Below are 22,078 nucleotides of genomic sequence, written 5' to 3'. Positions count from 1 at the left end.
ACCTCTCTCAACATAATCATATACAGAAATAAACAAACAGTCCTGTGACCTTTCGGCAGGATTAACCAGGTGCAGAAAGGCCTGCTGCTCCGCGGAATCCATGAGCTTGAGAAATGTTACGATCTTGTCTTGCATCTGCTTGGAGATTACCATTTCGTTACTTTAGACAAGACAGTTTGGAGCGCAGGGTTGCACAGCGGATCTTCCACGGGTTTCCGGCCCTGTGTGTAAACAGATATTTTCACTGTTGCCGAAGACGACTTGGCACAAACCGTGTTTTGAGAGCCCATAACCTCTGCTTTACTGGTATTCCTCTCCTGGCACATGGAAAGCAGCATGAGACTGGCACGAATAAATCACTGAGAGAGACATCCTGGTGAAAGATGGCAGAAATAAATATATAAATACATAACTAAAACAGGAAATCGAGGTGCCCTCATGAGCTCAGGCCACACAGTCCAATCCTTTCTCTCGGATTTAGAAAATACGGTAGTTCCTATCTGTAAGATGAGTTGGCTCTTCAGAAAGTCTGTACTCTTCAATCTTGTACAGTGGAGTCACCCAGTGAGTAAATCAGACGCTCAGATTAAACATTTTCTAACAAACCTCTGTTTTCATGGTGTCCTCTTGCTTCAGGTTTCTCCTTAAAAAATCCAGGAACCAAGGCCTCGTCTGCTACAATTGGACCGGTCACCGCTGCATGTTTGCTGAAAACTTTGCTAGTTTGTAGGAATTGTGTGTAGCCAGTGACCACCTTTACCATGAGATTAAAAAAGATAACGATGTACCTGGTAGAATGACCCCCTAAGATTATTTTTCCCATTACCCATCCTGTTTATATAATAATGACCACCTGTCCACATAGACTTCAGATTTTATTGGTCCCCGGAGTTTTGAATGTAGTCTTCTGAATCCTGTCCATGGCAGGATGTATAGCTTACATCTGGCAGTCTGAAGCTTCCTTCCGGTCGTTTACCTAAATGGCTCCTACAAGCAGCTGCAACTACTATTCCCTCACATCTTCCACATACTCCACAAACTCCATATGCTTAGACACAAGGCCTTATAAGGCAGAGTGGAGATAGACAATTGATGATGCAATCATTCTTCTACTGTGACCCAAGCTTGGAGGACTCCCAGAATTCAGCACAAGCATGTAGACAACATAAACCAGGGCTCTCCCCAGCTCTTAGTTTTTGTCTATCCCCAAGAAGTCTTCTTTTCATGGAGCAAACCTCGAGCACTGGATCCGCGAGTGGTGTAGGCGGATTCAGAAAATATTGAGAGGCCAATTTCTAATGATTTCATCTTAATTTTGTGGAAGTTTTGATTGCACTGTTGATGAGCAAATAAAATGTCATTAGATTATGATTTTTGTTGGCCATGGGGGTGGTATTGGGAAATTTTTTCAACATCCATAGCTGCAAAATTCCATCTTGGGGAGAGAACTCTGATACTCACCATGTCAGACAATGGCTACAAAAAGTATAATAGTATAAATGGATTGGAGGAACTCAGCAAGGCTTCCGGCTGAATACGGTTAATCTTTTGCAGTTTTTGCAGTGACCTCTCCACTGCAAATGAAGGATACTGTGAATATTTTTCCAAACACCTCAAAACCTTTTTTTTTCTCCCACCTTGAAATAAAACCTGCACCACTGACGTAAATGGATTTATATTCTTGTGGGATTCCTGTTTTCTATTTTACTCATCCTCTTCATTGATTTCCAGTAAAAATCCAACAACCAAGAAATTGACTTGGCATGGCCTTATCTACAATCTCACAGGAGAAAGAAGCAACGGTGAACATGTTTTTCAGTTTTTAAAGTTTTTACCATGCAATGCTTTACTATGCAAACGTTGCCCTTATTTGTATGATTCATTTATCATGATGATCTGTGGCTAACTTAAAAATGTAATAAAGATGAAGGTTCTATCAGTTTACAATGACCATAGCACGTTCCAAATAAAAAAGACAAAAAGTTCTAATGCAGTACCAAAGAAAGCTGCTAGGAGAAGGCCCAAAATCTGCTTATTTCTTCCACAGGTCAAGACCCTAACCACATTCCAAATATCATGACAGTCCATCCATAGCTGTTCAACCACAAAACCACAAAGAAAACCACAAACGCAACCACAAAACCATACTGCCATGTGCACTAGTGTCACTTAGCTGTCCCCTGAACAGGTTTTCATAAACACTAGATGTGTAACTGTTCTGTCTGTCTGTTACGGTCATGGATTAGAATGCAGAACCGGCAAGGGCAGTCTCCTGAAAGACTGACAATGTGGAAGTTTGAAAGTAGACTGAAAGCTGCCCTGTGAACAGACCGTGCCAGGCCCCATTCCTGCCTCAGGCTAGGCTACAGGAAGAAGAATGGTGTCAGAGATGCATTGTGAAGGCTATCAGGACACATCTGTCAGCTGGGCAATAGGTGGGATATCTCACCACGCCTGTCGGACATATCTTCTAGGATTATTGGCAGCCCTGAAGAAGTTTGGTACCTGATGGTGGGACAAAATAATTAGTCACCTATGTACAAGAATTTGGCAGGAATGATTATAGAGTGACAGAAATTACCACTTTGGTCGAGCTTGGAATGCTGTACCTGGAGGCAAAGGAAGCAACATTACAGATTACACATATCTGCAAAAATTGGTTTGGTTTATGAAATAACTTTTTTTAAGGGTTTTTTTTCACTTCCTCTGCAAAAACTTGAGTGTAAGGCAGAATCACATGTGCCATAGGAACAAGCCATCACATCCAGCTTCCAGTCCAGACCATCAATCATAAAAGAAACAAAGGCCTGATTTAGAAAAAAAATTGTACATTATATGTAGATATCTATCATAAGAGAGCTATTCTAGGCATGTTGACAGAATTCTTGTCTCGTATCAATTTTTTCAATGACCTGCAGCATGTCAGTCTTAAGAGTACTGTAAATTCATTTACTTTCGCTGTGGTTTTATTTCATGGTAGGAGGCAAAAGTGGTTTTCTGTGGTGTTTCAAGTTCACTGTTTCACATACATGTAGTACAAAAGTAAATCTATTATCATACATTGGCAACATATGTTTGTGGTGTCGAGGCCACAGTAAAAATAAAACCTGGCGTAAGTTTCAAGATTTACAGTAGAGTGAGTAGACATACCACACCTCAGCCGGAAGTCTGTGATACTTCCAATACTGTGTAAACCAAACACTTGAGTTTCAGAGGGTGTAAAAAAAATTGCCCAATTTACTAGCTAGCAAAAGAAAACAAGCGTTCGAAAAAGCGTCTCCTTCACTGGGCAGGAAGTCACATCTGCCATCTATAAAATAAAACCAAGGAGGTTTAAAACCTCCATGATAAAACACACGTGACCTCTAGAGGCTTACATATATGTATTAACATGTCCAGGGAACTTTTGCAAGTTTACAGCTTCATCTACTTGTTTATCTACTTGAAAATGAGCCACACTTGGTAGATTTTGTGCATGAAAATGTGTTATTATCCGATATTTCCTGATATAGAGGCTTAGCAAGTTATTCTAATTCATGAAGTGTAGGAAGTCTGGAAACAACTTGCAATCTTGCAGGATGAAAAAAAGGATTGGTAAAATACTGAGAGTTACGCATAAAAATGCACATGTATGGTGAAGCCTACATTTGCAGTTCGAGTAGCATCAGATAAAATTATACTTCGTAGCATGTTTGTCAATCATTTTCACCTGCCAATTTTTATGGCATCGCAGTTTGTCACTTTGTGGCTTTAATGGGCAGTCAATTTACAACTCAGCACAAAACAATTGAGTTCTTCATTGTAACTTCCTACATTTCTACAATTTTTCCCACTGTTACAAACTAAGCTACAACTTGTCCCTCATAGTGTTTCATGTTACTGACATTTGCACCCAAATCCTTTATCAACTGGCTGACAAGCCCTCTCCTGTACTGCACAAGAGCACTGGTCGAAGCTCAACCCCCCACCCAGAACACTAAACCAACATGAATCCTGCTTGCCAAACACACGAGGTGAAACTTTTGTTTCCCACAGTGCCCTACAACATCAACTACACTTGAATGGACGCTAAGAGACAATGGAAGCAAACAGACTGGAGTGAGTCAACTTCCGAGAGTGCTTGCCGACACAGAATGCCTGAGACGCCAAGGTAACTCCCCTCCATATATATTTAGCACGGAAACCCGATCTGGCAACGCATCATAACAGCCTGTTTGAACGGAGGCGGGAGCCCAAGCTTCCACAACACAATGTCTACTGTGCAAATAGGGATGATGGACTGATATGATAAGCGAACAGGTCTGACCACAAAACAAGTACTGTTTGTCATGATTTACACCTGGTCCAACCTTGACTTCTCAAATACACTCCACACTCTCAAGATTAGATTTTAGCACCATTTCCCTTGCAGTTGAAAACAACCTGGGCCAGTACAGCATCTTATGTAAGAGACAAGTCCTCAGTGTAGTTGAAATTCAGTCCTGCTTGCAACCCAACCAACCACCAGCCATCCGAACTGCAGTAAAATATACACGTCCAGGTAGCCACCCATTCCGACCACATTGCAAATGTAATCTGACAACTCGGCTAAATCGGTCGCTAGCTACCGTAATGAATCCTTGCAAATATTGGACAGCGATGCCGACAATGTTTGCACTGCAATCAAGGCTACCAGGCTAGTCCTCCCCTTCAGGGGAAGTGTAGCATGGCTGGGCCCCAGATGCATCTGTATGTCCCTTCCTGTTTGGCTGCCTCGGATGGATGGCCAGCAGCTCGACTTTAGGGCGACTTGACAAAACTAAAGCCTGGGGCAACAACAAATCTCAATACCTGCATTGTGAGCCTCCCCTATGTACACAAGTGGGGGACAATAAGGCAGGGCAGGAGCTGCCGTTTGGGGTACATTGAAGCAAGGCAGTGTACACACACCACTGTACCACCTCAATCCTTCAAATAGCCCTGATCAAAAGTCATGATGTTCACACAACCTGTCAGACTACAGATTGTCCTGATCATACTTGCCATGTTTTCAAACCTGGCACAGTTGTTTAATTCTACACATGTGTGAGCTGACTTCACCAAAGCTAGTTTTTTCTGTTGAGGTAGACTTTTGCTGTAAAATCTTTGGAGTAAATTTGTAGTTCTTCCGTAGGGAAAAGATTTATGAGGCAGCCATTAACCATGAGTTCTGTAGAAGTTAGTAGTTAAGGGATCGTAAACAGGATAACATCCAAACATCAGGTATAGAAATAGCTTCTTTCCTAGCAGTTTGAGATTTACAAACAAGGTTGCTGTGAGGTTGCTATATCTGGCTCTATGTATAATGATTACATTACATATATGGCATACACACTACAATCTGACTTGGGGAACACAAATATATCTTTATAAAACAACAGTGACAAAAAGAAGAAGCACTCTTTGCTTGCTTACACTGGGCTGGACAGGAGCTACTATGAGACTCTGCAATGTGGGTCCTCAGAATGCAATGTAAAAAGAACAACAGGTGAACTGTATCTTTTCTTGGCTGGCTTACAAGACCACTGCCTGTCTCTGGATATCACCACTGATCAAGTTATAAACCCTCTACTAGCCACGCCCTGATCCTTCTACTGTAAATCCATTTTACTTTCGAAGTGGTTTTATTTTGCGGTTGGAGGTTTTTGCGGTGGTTTGAATTTGCGGTTGTGGTACAATAGAAATACATAGGAAATGCATATTTGAAATGCGTATCATGAATTCATGGTGAGTGGTCACCGTGAAAGTTTCAAGATTTACGGTAGCAAACAGCACCCACTCACCCTCATTCACATTACTGTAGAGGAAACAAGCTAGACACAGAGTTGTCCAATTAAACTCAGTAACTCAAGCTTTTTATTGGTGATTGGTTGTACTTTCCCCACAAATGGCAGTGTTGAAGGATTTAAGTATACTCCCACAAGGAGTAACTTACTACCAATCCTAAATGAACTCTAGTTGACCTTCAGGCATTTGGCAGAAATAAATATCATAAAATAATAGAATTCCAAAATAATGATAATAAATACTTTTCTTCCACTAGCAACAGATGCAAATAAAGGTGTTGAGAAAAGGTCTTAAATATTTTAGGAAGAGACAGAATTTTGTACATATACAAACATACATTGTAACAACTATACACTCTTGCAAAAGTGCTACTGTCTTTGCTTTCTCTCAACAAATTCTTCCAAAATTTCTTACACGTTCAATATTTTCAGGAATGATACAACAAATCATATAATACTGTACACATTTTCATACAATATGGCACCTCTCTCAACATAATTATATACAAAAATAAACAAACAGTCCCGTGACCTTTTAGCAGGATTAACCATTGGGGAGACTTGTAGGGAAAATGTGTTTAGTGTTCAACAATGTTCTGTCTTTACAAAAGACTAGCAGGACCTACTGGGTCATCTACATGTGCCAGAATGGAGTAGCCTTGACTGCTGCTGGAATGAACCAGCCATAATGTAGCTCCAGGGACAGATGTTGTAAATCAAAATGACATACTTTGCCTCTTTCTGTACATTGCACAAATCGCAGAGAACAAATCTTTGACACAAACTTCATTTCTGGCTGAGCTTTTGGCTTCTGTTTTGTTTGCAAGGGGAGAGTTTGATTTCTAAAACATCTGGTTTTAGATGTGATGGGGGGAAATGCCATCTACAGCTGCAGTCAAGACCTCTGCAGCACAAATGTCTGCCCCCAAGAGGATGCCTCTGCCTGCTAGAGGAATCCCAGTACAGGGACAACAGACAGATACATGGAGAAACATGTTGAAACAAAGATAAGGAATGAAGTAAAAGTGAGTATGTGCTCATACTTAGAAAAACACAACGGGTGTTAAAGGTTAGATTATAAGAAAAGGATATAAAGGATTAGGAAGATATCTTTTGAAAAATGTAAAATATACTGCAATGTTTGTGATTAACAGCAGTGTAGCCATAGGTATGCCAGATTTGGTAATAATTAGGAATCCCACAGAACACTTTCCAATGAGTATCATTCAGTGTTGTCACCTTTTATCAACATTGTACACACCAATGGGGAAAATTTTCAACCATGGTATACAAGATCTCTGAATTCTCTTTGGGGTCTTGGGCAATATAGTCTTTTGATTTTCAACTTTCGATAATAATAGAGAATGAACAATATACATAATAATGAATGTGCAGTTGGTAACAAGACAATTTCAGTATTTAGAAACCTTACGTAAGTGTTACAGCGGTACAAAGACTTAAGAATTTTATGGCAGGAAACAATAAAGTAAGATAGCTATGGATTATTTTCAGGTGATTTAGGGAATAGATGATGGGGGAAGGCAAGGAAACAGATTTATGGTTACAAGGCTATGCAAATGAGCATGACAGCCAGTGGTATTTCGACTAGCTTGCGAACATTGTTGGCTTTATCTTCTACTTAAGTACGTTTACCTGTACTGTTGAGTCTGTACATTTCCTGTTTGCTAGCAGTTCGATTGGTAGTTGATGCTTTGAGCCTGACTTCTACACAAACATCCTTTTTTATGTTCTCTGTGGTTACAGGCCGTGGTTAATCTCATACATCCCCGCACAGGAAGGTAGCACAACAGACAGGGAAGAAACATCCCCATCAGTCCCAAAGCGGTCCAGCGCAGGAAGCAGTGTTTCCTACTGCAGGAACACGGGTTGTCTGCGCTGCGGAAATCATCGTCACAGTTGTCTTTGCTACAATGGTAGAAGACGCCCTTCACACAGCACATACACGTCGCATACTCCAGAGCATCCTCACCAGTACACATCAACCTATTCCCGCAGGTTCCATCATGTGTGTTTTCTACTTTCTTCTGTGCGCAATCCGGGCATTTGCATCTCCCGCACTCCGAACAGTGGAAAAAAGGATGTTCCTCCGATTTGACTTCAGTTCTCACCTTGATTTTACTCTTGTCTGTCTCCTTTTTAATCGTGCTGGTGTTGTGTTGAAACTTTGGTTTCTTGTGTCCAACTGTTCTCACCTCTACATGGTCTCGGTCAGACCTACTGTCCACTCGTACGATAGTGTTGACAGACCTCAGCGACCCCGTTGAAGTTCTTTGCAGACTGTTGTTATTTTTGCTTTTCTTGAAGGGATCCACGTACTCATTCTCCACTCGATGTGAGCTGGGTTTAATCTGGTCTATAGAGAGAATGTCCTGTTCGTTCTCTGGGACTTGAACTCGCGCGTTCCTGTTGTCCCCAGAGCTATGTTCCGCCCTTCTACCGGCGCTACTCCGCAGGCTGCTCTGCCGCGCAAAGTTAGCTGATTCCCGTGAACTCCGAGCGGAACTTCCGTGGGGGGAACTCCGCGACTCGCGGCCATTTTCAAGGCGGGAGGCGCTGCTATCTCTGCCCGAGTCCCGGGACCCTCGTGTCCCCGAGCTGTTCCTGAGATGTACCCTGGAAACCTCCCGAGCGACTCCGGGGACCGGTTGAACCGACCGCCTGCCCGGCTCGCGGGAACTGTGTCTGTCCCTCCGCGCGGGGCCGGGTCGGCTCTGGTCCCGCCGTGAGAAGGTTTGTGTCCGCGGGGTGGTGCGGGGACTGTCCGGACACAGTTGACGGGGTAACCAAACTAGATCCGGCTCCTTGTGTCGCACAGTCGGCTGCTGGCGGCTTCTGCGGGGCTCCATTTAGCTCTCACCGCGGCCCCGCGATTCTGCAAGAAACACAGGGAGAAGAGAGACCATTTTAACGACAGCCACAACATTCTCCAACTACATCCGGACCCTGAGTCATGCGACCGGGGATCGCAGGCTTCTTCCGTAGCTAAATTTATACCAAGCTTCCGTGGGAAGCGCGGCCAGGGCCCGTTCGTGCCTCCCGAAATTCGCTGTGAAGGAAATATGCCACCTCATCACTTGATACTTGAGTTATGTACCTCAACACACCAGATTCTACACTACCAGGCCCACTGGAAGTTATACCTGGCCCTGCTTGAAGGGTGTGTAGTGCATTGAGAGCGCCTGCTTGTAAAATACAGGCTCCATTCAAGCATAAGCAAAGAGCGGAAACGCGGTTTGACGAGGGGGAGAGGGGTCACGCAAACTCCCTCAGCCGTGGCTGAGCCGACATGCCAAGATAGGACGGTTTGGGAGGTCTCAACAGTTCTAACACATCAGCATTCAATAGCAGCACACTTTCCACACTCCAAAGAAGTCAGAACGTACAAAAGAACAACCACTACGGGTGCAACTGGCAAGCGACCGACGCGGGCACCGCCGGCCTCGCTCTAATTTAAACACACGACAGGAATTATGAATGAACGTCGCCCGCACGCTAAAGAACCGCAACGTCGAGCCAAAAACGATCTTACTGTACTTACAAGCCCTCCATGTACGATCATGGATCGTTATCCCTTCGCTTCTCCCATGTTTCCAAGCCCAGTAAATCCTGCGGTGGAAGAGCTGATCAAGTTGGCCAGGCTTCCCCCGATGTGTGTCCACCAAATATGGAGGGCCAGGCCGCGTCAATCTGATGGAAACTGACACCTCATTAGCAGCCTCTGGGGAGAGTTACATCCGGTCCACTGGCCGCTCATTGGTCACAGTCTGATCCTTTCATTTTATCAAAGGGGATAGTGTCTTCCCTGACCCGGTCCGCATGCTAATGGTGCTGAAGAAAAATAGTATCCAAACTATGTCTGCGCGACCTCCTTGGTCGGAGAGACGGGTAAATGCTCCTCTACTCAAAACAGGGCACGTTGTCAGGAGATCTCGTCCGGTCCGGCTATACTAGTGATAATGGGGTATTAGTTTGGGGTGTAGGCTACGTGCTCTAGAGCGATCCGCTCGGAGGTTTTGGTATTCAAACACCGCAGCTATTCAAATCCGCAAGCCGGGCATTTTTGTTGCGACCAAGAACTGCGCACCGAAGTTTTCACAGCCACACGCACCTCGGGAAAGAAAATTGTCTGCTTGCTTTTATAGTCACAGTCGGACGGGCTTGTGTAAAAGGCCGCGGTCGGCCTGACTGTGTACGGGCGGGGGCGCTTGCAGTGAATACAACACACATGCAAGACCAACAGGAGTGTCAAATATTTCATATAAAGAATTAATAAAGAGAGAATATATCAGATTCTTCCCGTGTCGAGCACAAGAAATAAGTTAAATCTCTGGATCAAGCTTCCAGAATATGAATCTGCAGGCGGTCTAGCTAGCTGTAATTTTTGTGCCAACACTACTTGAATTCTAACCATTTTATTTTGGTTCATATATTTTATGATGGCGAACAAAAATTTATCTTGCTCTCCGTGACCTAAAAGCAGGCGTGCCATGTGCATCGTTCGCACTTCAAGAAATTTGTCTTCTACCTGGAACCCACCAAGGAAACGATAAACAAGTATGTCCGGAGCTCTGACGTCTTTCCTGTCTTGATTGATTCAAGAGCTTCTTATCAAACACGGTTGTAACAATGTTGTTTGCTTCCGCTTCGGGACAAATATAATGATTAAACTTTTACAGACACCGACATGGAGGAGCAACCTGGCAATTTGGACAGAGCGGAATTAACAACAACGTTATGTGCAGGGTTATTATCTTTTTTTTGAGGGGAGGGGGCTTTGTCTACAAAAGGTTAAATCCCTTGTAGTCTCCACTGGATTCATTTGAGGGCCGACACAGGGAGAAACATACACCAGAAGTGCTCGAGAAAGTGCAGTGGACAAGTTTCCGATCCTTCCAAATAAAACATGGATGTTTTTATTCTGGTAAAAGCGTATTGCTCTTGAGATGGTTGTGTAGACACCATTTTGGACACAGGGCAGGTCCCAGAAAATGTATAAACTAAAATATCATAAACGATTTTCCATCAGGACTACTCTACTCTAACATCTGCTTGGGGCTGAGTTCCGGGCTCCCGGTGTTGGCCCCCCCGGCGCGCCATATGAAACTGATCAGTGGGAACACGGCGGCAAGGATCGGGGTCGGCTGCTGGCCGTGTTTATTCTGCTTGACTTCCGGATGTCATTCACTCATACAACAAGCGCATCCTCCCCACAGCCTGGGTCCAATCCACTCCTTCCCGGGGGGTGCCGCAAGGTCCACAACAGGACCATACCACGAACGGTTGCCTCAGCGATGAAGTGATTGACGGCGGCGAATCCTTTGTCAGCGAGCGAAAACCTGAGATTAGGCATGTCACACCATTTTTTTTGGTAGGATATAACTTGCTGAAATTGTTGCCAAAGTACAGATCAGATTCTTCCGCTTAATATGCTTTTTATCCTGTCGAAATCGGACAAAGTTGAAATTTTTCAGAATTTTTCAAAGTTGAAAAGTTGGACGTTTTCATTAGAAGACGCTTATCTATTGGCCCTATGGGAATGATTGACCTCAACATGGCACCAGAAATGACCACAAGTCCACAGTTATTTACATACGTTTTAATGTAACTGTTAAACACTTTGACCAATATTGTTCAAATTTTCAGCATTTAAAGATAATGTAACTGGACAGACTGTCATGTTTTATTTTTGACCTATATTCAGTATCTTATCTTAATTAGCCCTAATTAACCCTAACTAATTTATTCATTCACAATAGTGCCAATCAATTAACATACATTTCTAAACATGCTGAAAACTGAAGAAGGAACTACATGTTCCAACTATCCTGTTGTTGAAGAGATCATTATGAGAATAATGTATTTTTGCAGTCTTTGCTAATTGCAAGATATGCAAATGAGGGTAATTATCCTCAACAGAGGATGAACTGAACTGATCCTCAAATACACATGTACAACAAGTTGTTTTACTTATCCCTATTTGTACTACCTATTCCCTAAAACAACTTTCAACTGTTAACCTACATTACATGTTGACTTAAACACAGGAATTTTTACAACAGGAGCAATAATAGATCTATATGAAGATGTGTTAATTGGCAATAAACTAATGAGGCATATATAGTAAAATGCATACATTGTTATTGATACTGATATTGGCTGCTACATGAACTCACTGATGTTGTAAGCTTGCTGAAACAGGTTCCTAACAATATCTTTACTTTAAAAAATTTAATATTCCAATGCTTAATTAGTTAAATATGCTAATTAACATCATGATCAATCAGAATGATAATAGTATTGTGCTAATTATAAGTATCAATACCTATGTTACCCATTCTAATAAGATCTCTGATTGGTACAGATAATAATGTACCTACAGTACTGCAGACTTACAACTTACTTTCTGACTAGTACAGTATCAGTAATTAATTTAGTGTTCAAGTTATTCTCCTGAAGTAGCTTCTCCCTTCGAAAATTTGTAGAAGGAAATTGAATTCTAGTCACCAAGCACTTGATCTGATGTTTGTGGTATCTTCAACTTGTTCAAGTTTGCTTGAAGGCAGCCCACGTTCTCTGCATAGCTCTACCAGATATGCCACCTTTGTATCCACTGGAAAATCAAGAAAGGACATCTGAATGAAGATCATACAACTGTGTGACAAATTCGGACTGTATGATCGTAACGCTAGTGTATATACACAACATAATTACGACAGTGGAAAATTGTTTGTTGCGTCCAAAGTATGCCATATCATCGTATATGAAAGGTATATTACATTCAGCATAAAATATATGACCATTCTACGGTTAAATAGCGCAGGATTTATGACAATAAGTTCAATTTCGAGCACATACAAAGTGCGCGATCTCACGCCCCCCTCCCCCGTCACGTATGCGCACACAGCGCACGTCATTTTTCGGGCTGTCGAAAAAAACTCTCAAAATGTATCGCTAAACCCACAAGCCAAACTCGCCTGAATAGAACCAAAAACTACACCATGATAACCATATTATATCTATATTTGCGACAGTATAGGGACAAAGTTGCTAAGTTCAAGAAAAATAGCAAAAATGTCCACTTACTTCTGGAGGTTTCTCCCGTTTCTTCCATATCTCCCGCCTAGAATCACGTAGAAATTTTGTCCCACCACTGACGTGAACCTTGATCTCTGCCCTTTCACCTGAAACCATTCCCAGAGTTCTCCGTGCTACACCGGCTTGTGGCTTTTGAGTTGAAAATGGGACTTCCGCCGGGAGCCTCAAAATCGCGTGCCGCGTTCGCGGCGTCAGAACGGGGCGGTTTTTCGGCTGCATCGCCAACTTAGATGATTTTTAGCTCCTTGTTCGATGGATATTTTCAACTTAAAAGATGATAGTGTGATAGCAAACCTTCCATAGATTATTGACAACGATTTTCATTGGCAAAATACAAACGGTTGATTTTTAAGATTTTTTAAAAGACATTTACTGCCTCACGCGCTGCCGCGTTCTAATGGAAAAACGCGGAGGTTCGACATGCCTACTGAGATTAAACGTTTGATCCAAACGTGCAGACCTTTTGTTGTTGCCCGTGGAACAGGTGGGTTATTTTTGTTGTCCTTGATTGGCCGGTGACGTCCTGACAAACCAACTTCCGATCCAGCCGCATAGTTAACGCTTTTGGCGGGATTCCAGCGGCCAGCGGGGTCTTTGCACTCTTTCTTTCAACAGTTCAAGGCCAGCTGTTCGCACGTCTTTGTTTTCTTCTCTTCTAATTCTATCTTCCCTGTTTTGCAAGTACTTTAAATGCCTGGAAAATTATGTTGGACAAAGGAAGTCATGAATGTGTATTCTTTATTTGGGAGGGGTGTCCATTTTCTTGCTTTTGTGAGAGTCTGCATGGGGGGATCCTAGCAGGAGGACTGGCAGGAGGTTTTGGAAACGATTTCCAGGGCCTGGCGATTTTCATGTGGCTTGTCTGGAAAACTAGTCTGTGAATACCAACACAACAACTTGTGACTTTTGGGCAATCTGGTGTTCGACTTCGTGGTACGAATAATTTATCAACTGCGTTAACAATGAATTTAGGATAACAAATTATGTGCTAGAATCTTGGTAGAATCAAAGATTAATGGTGAATTAAAATAACTAACTAAACTGGACAGCATAACTCAAGAATTCGTGGATGGATGTTTATGATATTTGGTATTTGGGTATGGTTTAGGAAAAAGACCATCAAATTTGATAATGGTCCTCCTAGCAGCCTTCTACAATACTGCAGCTGAACTTCCGGTTTTCAGAGTGGTAGATAGCTTTTGGGGTAGAGAGTAAGTGGTGTAGATTTGGGCCTCCTAGCAGCTTTTTGGGAACTGCAGGCGCCAAGTTATTTTTTGAATTTGAAAGAGAATAACTTGGCAGATCATTATATTTGGTATGTAATGTTAGATAGCTTATTAAAGTGATGCTGGACATAATTATGCTGAACATGCAAATCAGGATATTTACATGATTAATGACGGAGTTTTATAAATCTGCTGCGTTTCATGATAACGTTACATGTAGGACTATGGTATTCAAACATGTGATATGTAACTAAGAAGGACAGGAACATTATTTGATATAAGTGATACAAATGAAGACCTTATTTGCATACATGATAGAAAATCATATAATTTTTAGTAGTAAATAATGGAAATTTCATGCTTGCAGCATTTGGAAGTTTAGTCAAGGTGAACATCATGAAACATAAATTATGTAAAACAGGACCTTATTTGCATAATTGATAAGATAATGCTAGAATTGTCTACTTCAAGTTCTTGAGATAAGAATTCTAAACTTTGGACCATTATTTGAGTCATAAGATGTGACACATAGAATGAAGGAACACACACTTTTGCTGCACAACATCACACAAAGTAGAATCAGTAAATCTAAAATCCCAATTAGTGGTGGGTACAAGAGCGCCAGCTGGTGTGCTGCAAGTTGTTTCTCCTCAGCCATGGCCCACTAATCAGCCTGACCTTCAGCACTAATCATGATGGAAGGAACAGCTAAAGTGTGACATGCTACTTCCTACCTCTAATCACCACTTGGAGTGGCAGGGGAAGGTGCTTGGCAGCCATGAGACGCTGTCAGAGGAGTCAATGATTAGATAAATCCACAATGTGCTTAGCAATATTCACTTTTTTTACCACTGGCAGCAAACATTGAATTATGTGCATTGCACACAAAAAATATGATTGGGAATTGAATTTATTCATTTTGAATTCCAAGAACATTCTGCTATCTATAGGATCCAGTTTGACTCCAGCACTGGTGGTTGATCAGACGTGACACTGGTTCTGTGAGTAAAGTACATGTACCATAAATGGTAGCATCTCTTGGCCTCTGAAGGTGCTTGGCAGCCATGAAACGCTGTCTAAGGAATCAATGATTAGATATATCCACAATGTGCTCAGTTGTATTCACCTTTTTGCCACTGGCAGCAGATATTGAATTACGTACATAGCATAAAAAATGATGATGAGATAATTGAATTTGCTCAGTCATTTTGGCATTCCAATGACATTCTAGGATCCAGTTTGACTGCAGCACTGGCTGATCAGCAGTGCTAGTGACACAGGTTCTGTATAAAGTACCATACATGGTTAAGTCTCTTGGTCTTTGAAATGAACCTGACGGCCATTCGAAAAGGGACCAGTTTTCCAGCTCTATGCCCTGCCATGGGTAAAACAAAGGATCACTGTTACTGCAAGTTAGATTGTGAATTTGCCACATGATAATGAAATTCCCATCATGTACTGCTCAAATATTATCCAAGTATCTCATTAATTATGCAATGTAGGTCATCATTTGCATAATCTGTATATGAGCATACTGATGTCCTCCATCAAAATTACTTAGTACATGTACATTTGTATGAGGTTCCAGCTCAGAATTACATCTCACCAAATAGTCCCAGAAATTAATATGAAATTAGAAAATCACAAATTTTCTAATGGTTCATGGCTATTGATTCACCAATACACTAGCCTGGAATCCCGACCTATTTATAGCTGCCGGGTCTCTTCTCTCCCTCCGCAAAATAGCTATTTTGCGGAGGGAGAGAAGAGACCCGGCAGCTATAAATAGGTCGGGATTCCAGGCTACCAATACACAACGGTTATGATAAGTTCCAAATGCTGCAAGGAAGAAATTCCTGTTGTTTTCTACTATGGTATGATATCATTTTCTCATTAATTCTGTAGGACGGTGGCCTTTGACCCCCAGGTTAGATGTTTACTGGCTCAGGCCCTGCTGAAGTCTGACCACAGATACCTGTCAACACCTCATCAACCTAGTATTGTCAATATTTCATGTATGATTATTTTCTGTGTATTACCAGTGACTACATGATAGATCTCAAGGACTAGTACTTACTTATCCAGTCCAGGTACAAAGTTACAATTAAGGCCTTCATTCAGTCATTTTCACATGTAACAACCTGGCATTCTGGTTGCTGGGGTCCGCATAGGTGGGCCAGCCAACCACAGCCACTCATTACCTAATAGGTTCATTAATCTTAGTGTTAGCATCAAAACTTTGACCTGTTGCCATAGCGACAGGTTGGTGGCTGTGGTTGGAGTGACAAGTTGCTTCCTGTGTGTATTATACATGGGGGAAAATGAGGCCCTTGCAGGCTGATTCTTATCAAGAACTGTTTTACCTAATGTCAATCAAACCGCCCTGGGTACAGGAGAGTAAAAAGATTATTTGGAAACAACCTAAGTGTATAGTATAAAATGGTGACCAAACACTATGTATCATACTGATGCCAAATACTGCAGCAACAGTTTGCCAGGTTCTTCAAGTGACCTAATTCTATGTTGTTTGAAATAGCCTCATCACTGGGGGTATGCATTGTCTAATCTCCAAGCAGATGTAGAAAGGCAAAATCCTATAAATGTTTCTCAAGCTCTTGGTTCTGCAGAGCAGCATTGTAGGTGGGAGCTTTCTTGTAAATCGTTGGACAGACCTGCTGCTGCGCTTGAGAAACATTAGGATTTTGCCTATATACATCTGCTTGGAAAATATGCATTGTAAGACTTTTTGGTCAAAACACATAGTATAAACAAGAGTTTGAATACCTCCCTGAGATGTTTAGGGTGTTTGTAAATGTCATGTCTCTTTGTTTATGCACATAGCGTTGTAATTAGCATAATCTATTCTAACTGATGGTCTTCTAGTGACATATATTGTATACTAGTATGTGGAAGTCCTTTCCTTTGGCAAAGTTCCATTTTAACATTTCATCAATTATAATGGAAATTCCTTTCATATTCACATAACCTATTTATGCTACTCATGTCACAAGTTCCCGTCATTGATCACCAAAGAATTATGGAATTTCACATTAATGATACAAATAAGCCCCTTACTTGCATAATTGACATCTGTTAATGTTTCACCTGCCATAGATAAAATATGTTACATGAATTGAAGTCCTAGTATGGAAAGCATTTAATTATAGAATTTGAATGATAGAAAGTGGTGGAAAGGTCAACGCGAAAATAAAACCACCACAAAAGTTTCGAGATTTACAGTATCTCTGTCCTTCGGTAGACCACTTGAAGGACAGATGATATCTGTAGACTCAACAGGTCCAAAACTGGGCCCTAAGCAAAATTCTTCACTACAGACTTTGAAATATAACATGATGGGCACATACTTATCTAAAAGGTGGAGAAAATTAGAGAAAATGTGACAGACCATTCTCTTCTCTGCCAGAGCTTCTGTTCAGGCCACTAGCCCAGTATACATGACATTTGGTACTGCCCAGTGGCCACGAATTCCTTCAGTGGTATTTTCAATGATTTGCACAGTATCTGCAGGTAACTCTTAGATAGACAGTTTTGACATCCTTGATTGACAGATGTAAGGTGCCAAATAAATGTATTAAAAAAAATTTTTAAAGTCTGAATTGCCATCACCATGTTTGTTCACTTTCATTTAGCCTGGTAACCGTCCGATCCTTTAGCTCCCCGGTGTCTCTATTGTGCTGTTTGCGTACCCTGGGAGCCAGATCCCGTATTCGGCGTGATCACCCACCGCATGCACGCCCAAGCTTTACCTGTCCCGCTGTCCCCCACGCCCCCACTCTCCGATAGCTGAAGACGTTTTAGCACCAAAACTGTTCCAAGAAACTGACAGCAGCAACAGCTTCCCCAGACCCTGTCTTCGGCCAGCGGATAGTGGGGGCGTGGTGGATTGTTGGGGATAGTGGGGCCGGCGCAAGTGCGGTGGGTGATTTGCCCCGAATACAGGGTCTGGCTCCCAAGGTACCAGGAGTGTTGCCTGCTTGCCCAGGACCATCAGCATACACCACAGAACTTTTTAATATGGTGTTGATTTCACTTACTTCACTCGCAAAGATTAATTAGAAGATGCCAGCTGAAAAGATAGGCTGTCAGAAAAAGGCCAATGGTTAGTAGGACATGGGGCCAATAAAACACACCTAGAATGGTTACCAGGCTAACTTCCAGTTCCATTCCATCCCCTCCCCCAACATTGTCACTGAGCTGTCCCTTAAGCAGCCCTGTGTGACTGGGTTAGTTATGAAGCACGTTTCTTCTGGTATGTTCCACAGTTGGCTGGGATCAGAATGACTCTCACCCCTGGGTAATGTGCAGGCGTGCAGCCAACTCAGGCAGGAAGGAAGGAAGGAAGCAGCAGAGATTCCAGGCTTAAACAGCCTTACATGAACCACCAGCAGGCTGGGAAAATGTACAACACAAACCTTACACCTGTGGGGGAAACAGACCTTAAATGTAACATGGTAAGTACAAGTCGTTACATTGGGGACATTACAGTCAAAATTGTGTGTGTGAATCATATTTTGTAAAAACGAAGGGCGAACAAGCCACACATCTGCTTGATCTGACTGGTGAGTGGTAACCCTTGTGGGAGGATACCCAGTGGTAACCAATAGCCTCCACACAGGCTCTTAAGGATATCACTATGTTAACAAGCAATTATGGATCCACTCAAGAGATAGAGAGTGGTAACTATAGTAGATCTATAGGGGTCATATCACAGTCATGACATCTTAGTCCCACTTTACAAAATTTGTCCTGATACCCGCCAATTTCGGGATGGTGATTTTGGGATGGCTTTACACACAACCAGCACACCGCCATTGCAGGGCACCATTGGCGCTTGGATTGCAGTCGTGAACCATGGTGATAGATTTTGTTTCCAGCTTTTCCTACAGTGGACTTACTGAGATTTGTTTACTTGTTAGGATCGCGAAGATACCTTTAATCGCCTGATTTGACCTATCGTGACTAAGAAATGATTTCTTCTGTGCTCTATTCTTTTACATGTACCTCATTTTAACATGTCACAAGTCTTCTCCTGCTACTAATTCTGTGCACGGATGCGCTCATCATATGCTAATCAACCTGAACCCTGACATCCGGATATCGCGAGCCCAATGACCACCCAATAAAAGAGAAATTTTAAGGTCGTACGAAGGCTTTTTCCCGATATCGCAAAATCCCCCACGACAGCTCCAAAGTAAAAGTACAATATACATTTTGTACCTCAGCGGTTATCCCTGATAACTGCAGCACAATTGTGTAATGCAAAGTTCTCAGACTTACGATATCCGGAGGACTGGGTTTGGGCTAATTAGCATATAGCGCAAAGGTCGCACGAAAATGGCGGAAGGAGAAGACTTCTGACGCGTCGAAATGAGGTACAAGTAGTTGGCAGAACTGAAGCATCAACTAGTAACCTATGACGGTACTGCAGCTTTGGAACCGTGATTGGCCTAAATTAGACCGGAAACAAGATGGCGACCGGAAGGCATATCAGAATCCCAAGATGGTGGCGCCCATTGGTGCCAACAGATTCAAAACAGGTTTCCCTAGCAGGAACCTGTAAATATTTCATATAACATGAATTGATTTGAATATTTCCCATTGTGGAAAGCTATACGGCAGATCCCCCTCAAATTCTAAAATTTACCATGATCATTAACACCCAGACTACTCAGCTTGCTTCTGTAAGACCCTCAGTGTTTTTGAAATGTCCCACCCCCATTCTGAACAACATGGCCTTCCTCCGATCCCTGTCAGCCTGCCCTCATGTTGACAAAGTGGTTAGGGGTAAGGGTTATCACTGCCTCCACCCCTCCAGCCATCAATCTCCAACTGCTGATAAGTCACTTCCGCTCTGGCAGCAGGAGGAAGTCAGCCTGTCAGGCCTCTCCTACTTGTTGTAGTGACTCAGCTGACTTCCATGGCACTAACTGGATAAAGGTCTCCCACCGCAATTAGGCCGTTCCATTGGTTTACATGTTATATTACGCAACTTTTATGGTCGCAAAGCCAATAAAGAAACAGTTTTTTTGGAGATGTTTTGCTTTCTACTGTGAGCACACTTCTTCGTGAGGCACTGAAAAAAATGTCACAAAAATCTGACCCCGTGATCGATATCTATGGTATTCATAACTGCACTTATCCACTATGTTCGCAAGAGGCTCTCTTAGGCCGCTAGCCCCTGACCGCACCACTCAGCACGAACAACCGTGCACGTCCGACAGTCGCTCGGATGCCGAAACTTTCCTACCCAATCCTGGCAGTAATACACAAGCTTTCACCTCAAATCCTTTTCATATCAGATGGGGTCGATTAAAGGCAATTTATGATCCACCTAAACACACCCTGTTGGGGCCTATTCATATTTTCAGACCACGGATTCTTTGAGACTGTACACTCGGAGTAATACAAGCACGAGACCTTAATACCATTGATTATTAAGATAGTTTGTCAATCAAAAGAATAGTTGATTCCCCATAATCTCTGAAAGTTTAACTGCTTTGCGTCACTCCGTTGCTAAGCAACAGCGCACTGAATGCGTGCCTCCCTTTGCCATTGGCAGCGTCACCTACCAGATCAGTGCAGAAGTACAATAGCGGTAACCACAGGGTCGTGTCGCACTTTCAGTTCCACAGGGGGTGTTACGGGTACGGGGGGGGGGGGGGGGTCTGGTTAGACAGAGGCAGAGGTCAGACAGTTTTTAGATTGATTTCTCTGTGATGAGACATTTGGGATACCATGCATGTCTTTGGCACCATTTCTCAGAGAAACAGGTCTTCCTCTGCTGATTCACCACACTCTCCTCGTAGGACAGGTGGTCTGGATTGTCTTTGAGTCCCCTAATCCCCGCGACGGCGTTTTATGACTATTCTACCTTTCTTTCCTTTGTAAAGTTGCCCTTGTGGCACGTTATTTCTATTATTTTGCTAGCAAAGTCGATCAAAGTCGTTTATGACTGATATCTGTGTTGACAGATTTGCCTTTGTCCTGATTGCAGGCTGGTTGACACTTTATCTATCCCCCTTACCGCTATTCTAACTGTACAGGATTGCTAATTTTGACTATATATAAACATATGTAACCAACACTGTATGTGAGCGTCTCCTTTCTTATGAAATATTGTTTTCATATTCACTACAGCGCGGTTTAGATAACACACACTTCCCACACCCCCGTGAAATATAGGCATGTCCGTTTCCATGGTAACGGTCAAAGGTAAACATCGGAGTTATAGCGGAAAAAACGTAAATTAAAGCCTGGACTTGGATTCATTTGAAATTTTTGTCCTATCATCAATTGCTGATTTTTAACGAATATTTTTCACTTCTATTAAGGTCTCCCACCGCAATTAGGCCGTTCCATTGGTTTACATGTTATATTACGCAACTTTTATGGTCGCAAAGCCAATAAAGAAACAGTTTTTTTGGAGATGTTTTGCTTTCTACTGTGAGCACACTTCTTCGTGAGGCACTGAAAAAAATGTCACAAAAATCTGACCCCGTGATCGATATCTATGGTATTCATAACTGCACTTATCCACTATGTTCGCAAGAGGCTCTCTTAGGCCGCTAGCCCCTGACCGCACCACTCAGCACGAACAACCGTGCACGTCCGACAGTCGCTCGGATGCCGAAACTTTCCTACCCAATCCTGGCAGTAATACACAAGCTTTCACCTCAAATCCTTTTCATATCAGATGGGGTCGATTAAAGGCAATTTATGATCCACCTAAACACACCCTGTTGGGGCCTATTCATATTTTCAGACCACGGATTCTTTGAGACTGTACACTCGGAGTAATACAAGCACGAGACCTAAAGGCACGCATCAAGATTTCTGGACTCTCAAACTGGGCCAGAAGGCAGCTACAACATTCGGGGTGGGGGGGGGGGGGGGTCCTGCACAGTAGGTAAT

At 42.6% G+C, this 22,078-nt stretch overlaps 1 protein-coding gene and 2 long non-coding RNA genes across 4 annotated transcripts; 1 reads left to right on the top strand and 2 right to left on the bottom strand.

Annotated features, from left to right (window-relative positions):
• Positions 1-5,843: 5,843 nt before the first annotated feature.
• On the bottom strand, positions 5,844-9,917 carry LOC136437340 (protein sprouty homolog 2-like). Its single transcript, XM_066431899.1, has 2 exons — positions 9,364-9,917; positions 5,844-8,697 (listed from the first exon to the last, which is right to left on the bottom strand). The coding sequence occupies exon 2, from the start codon at positions 8,669-8,671 to the stop codon at positions 7,490-7,492; it is 1,182 nt and encodes a 393-aa protein (XP_066287996.1). The 5' UTR covers positions 8,672-8,697; positions 9,364-9,917; the 3' UTR covers positions 5,844-7,489.
• A 1,489-nt stretch (positions 9,918-11,406) lies between these two features.
• Positions 11,407-13,355, bottom strand: LOC136437358 (uncharacterized). Its single transcript, XR_010756171.1, has 2 exons — positions 12,909-13,355; positions 11,407-12,435 (listed from the first exon to the last, which is right to left on the bottom strand). It is a non-coding gene; the product is annotated as an uncharacterized lncRNA (long non-coding RNA).
• Positions 13,348-22,046, top strand: LOC136437360 (uncharacterized). 2 transcript variants are annotated; one of them, XR_010756172.1, is made up of 3 exons: positions 13,348-13,404; positions 18,430-20,104; positions 21,985-22,046. It is a non-coding gene; the product is annotated as an uncharacterized lncRNA (long non-coding RNA). The 2 variants fall into 2 exon arrangements; XR_010756173.1 differs by lacking the exon at positions 13,348-13,404 and adding an exon at positions 15,898-16,161.
• Positions 22,047-22,078: the final 32 nt, after the last annotated feature.

This window comes from Branchiostoma lanceolatum, chromosome 6 (genome assembly GCF_035083965.1).
Source record: "Branchiostoma lanceolatum isolate klBraLanc5 chromosome 6, klBraLanc5.hap2, whole genome shotgun sequence".
Classification (NCBI taxonomy): domain Eukaryota; kingdom Metazoa; phylum Chordata; class Leptocardii; order Amphioxiformes; family Branchiostomatidae; genus Branchiostoma; species Branchiostoma lanceolatum.
Note: the sequence above shows the minus strand (reverse complement) of the source record. Positions and strands in the feature narration are given on the sequence as shown.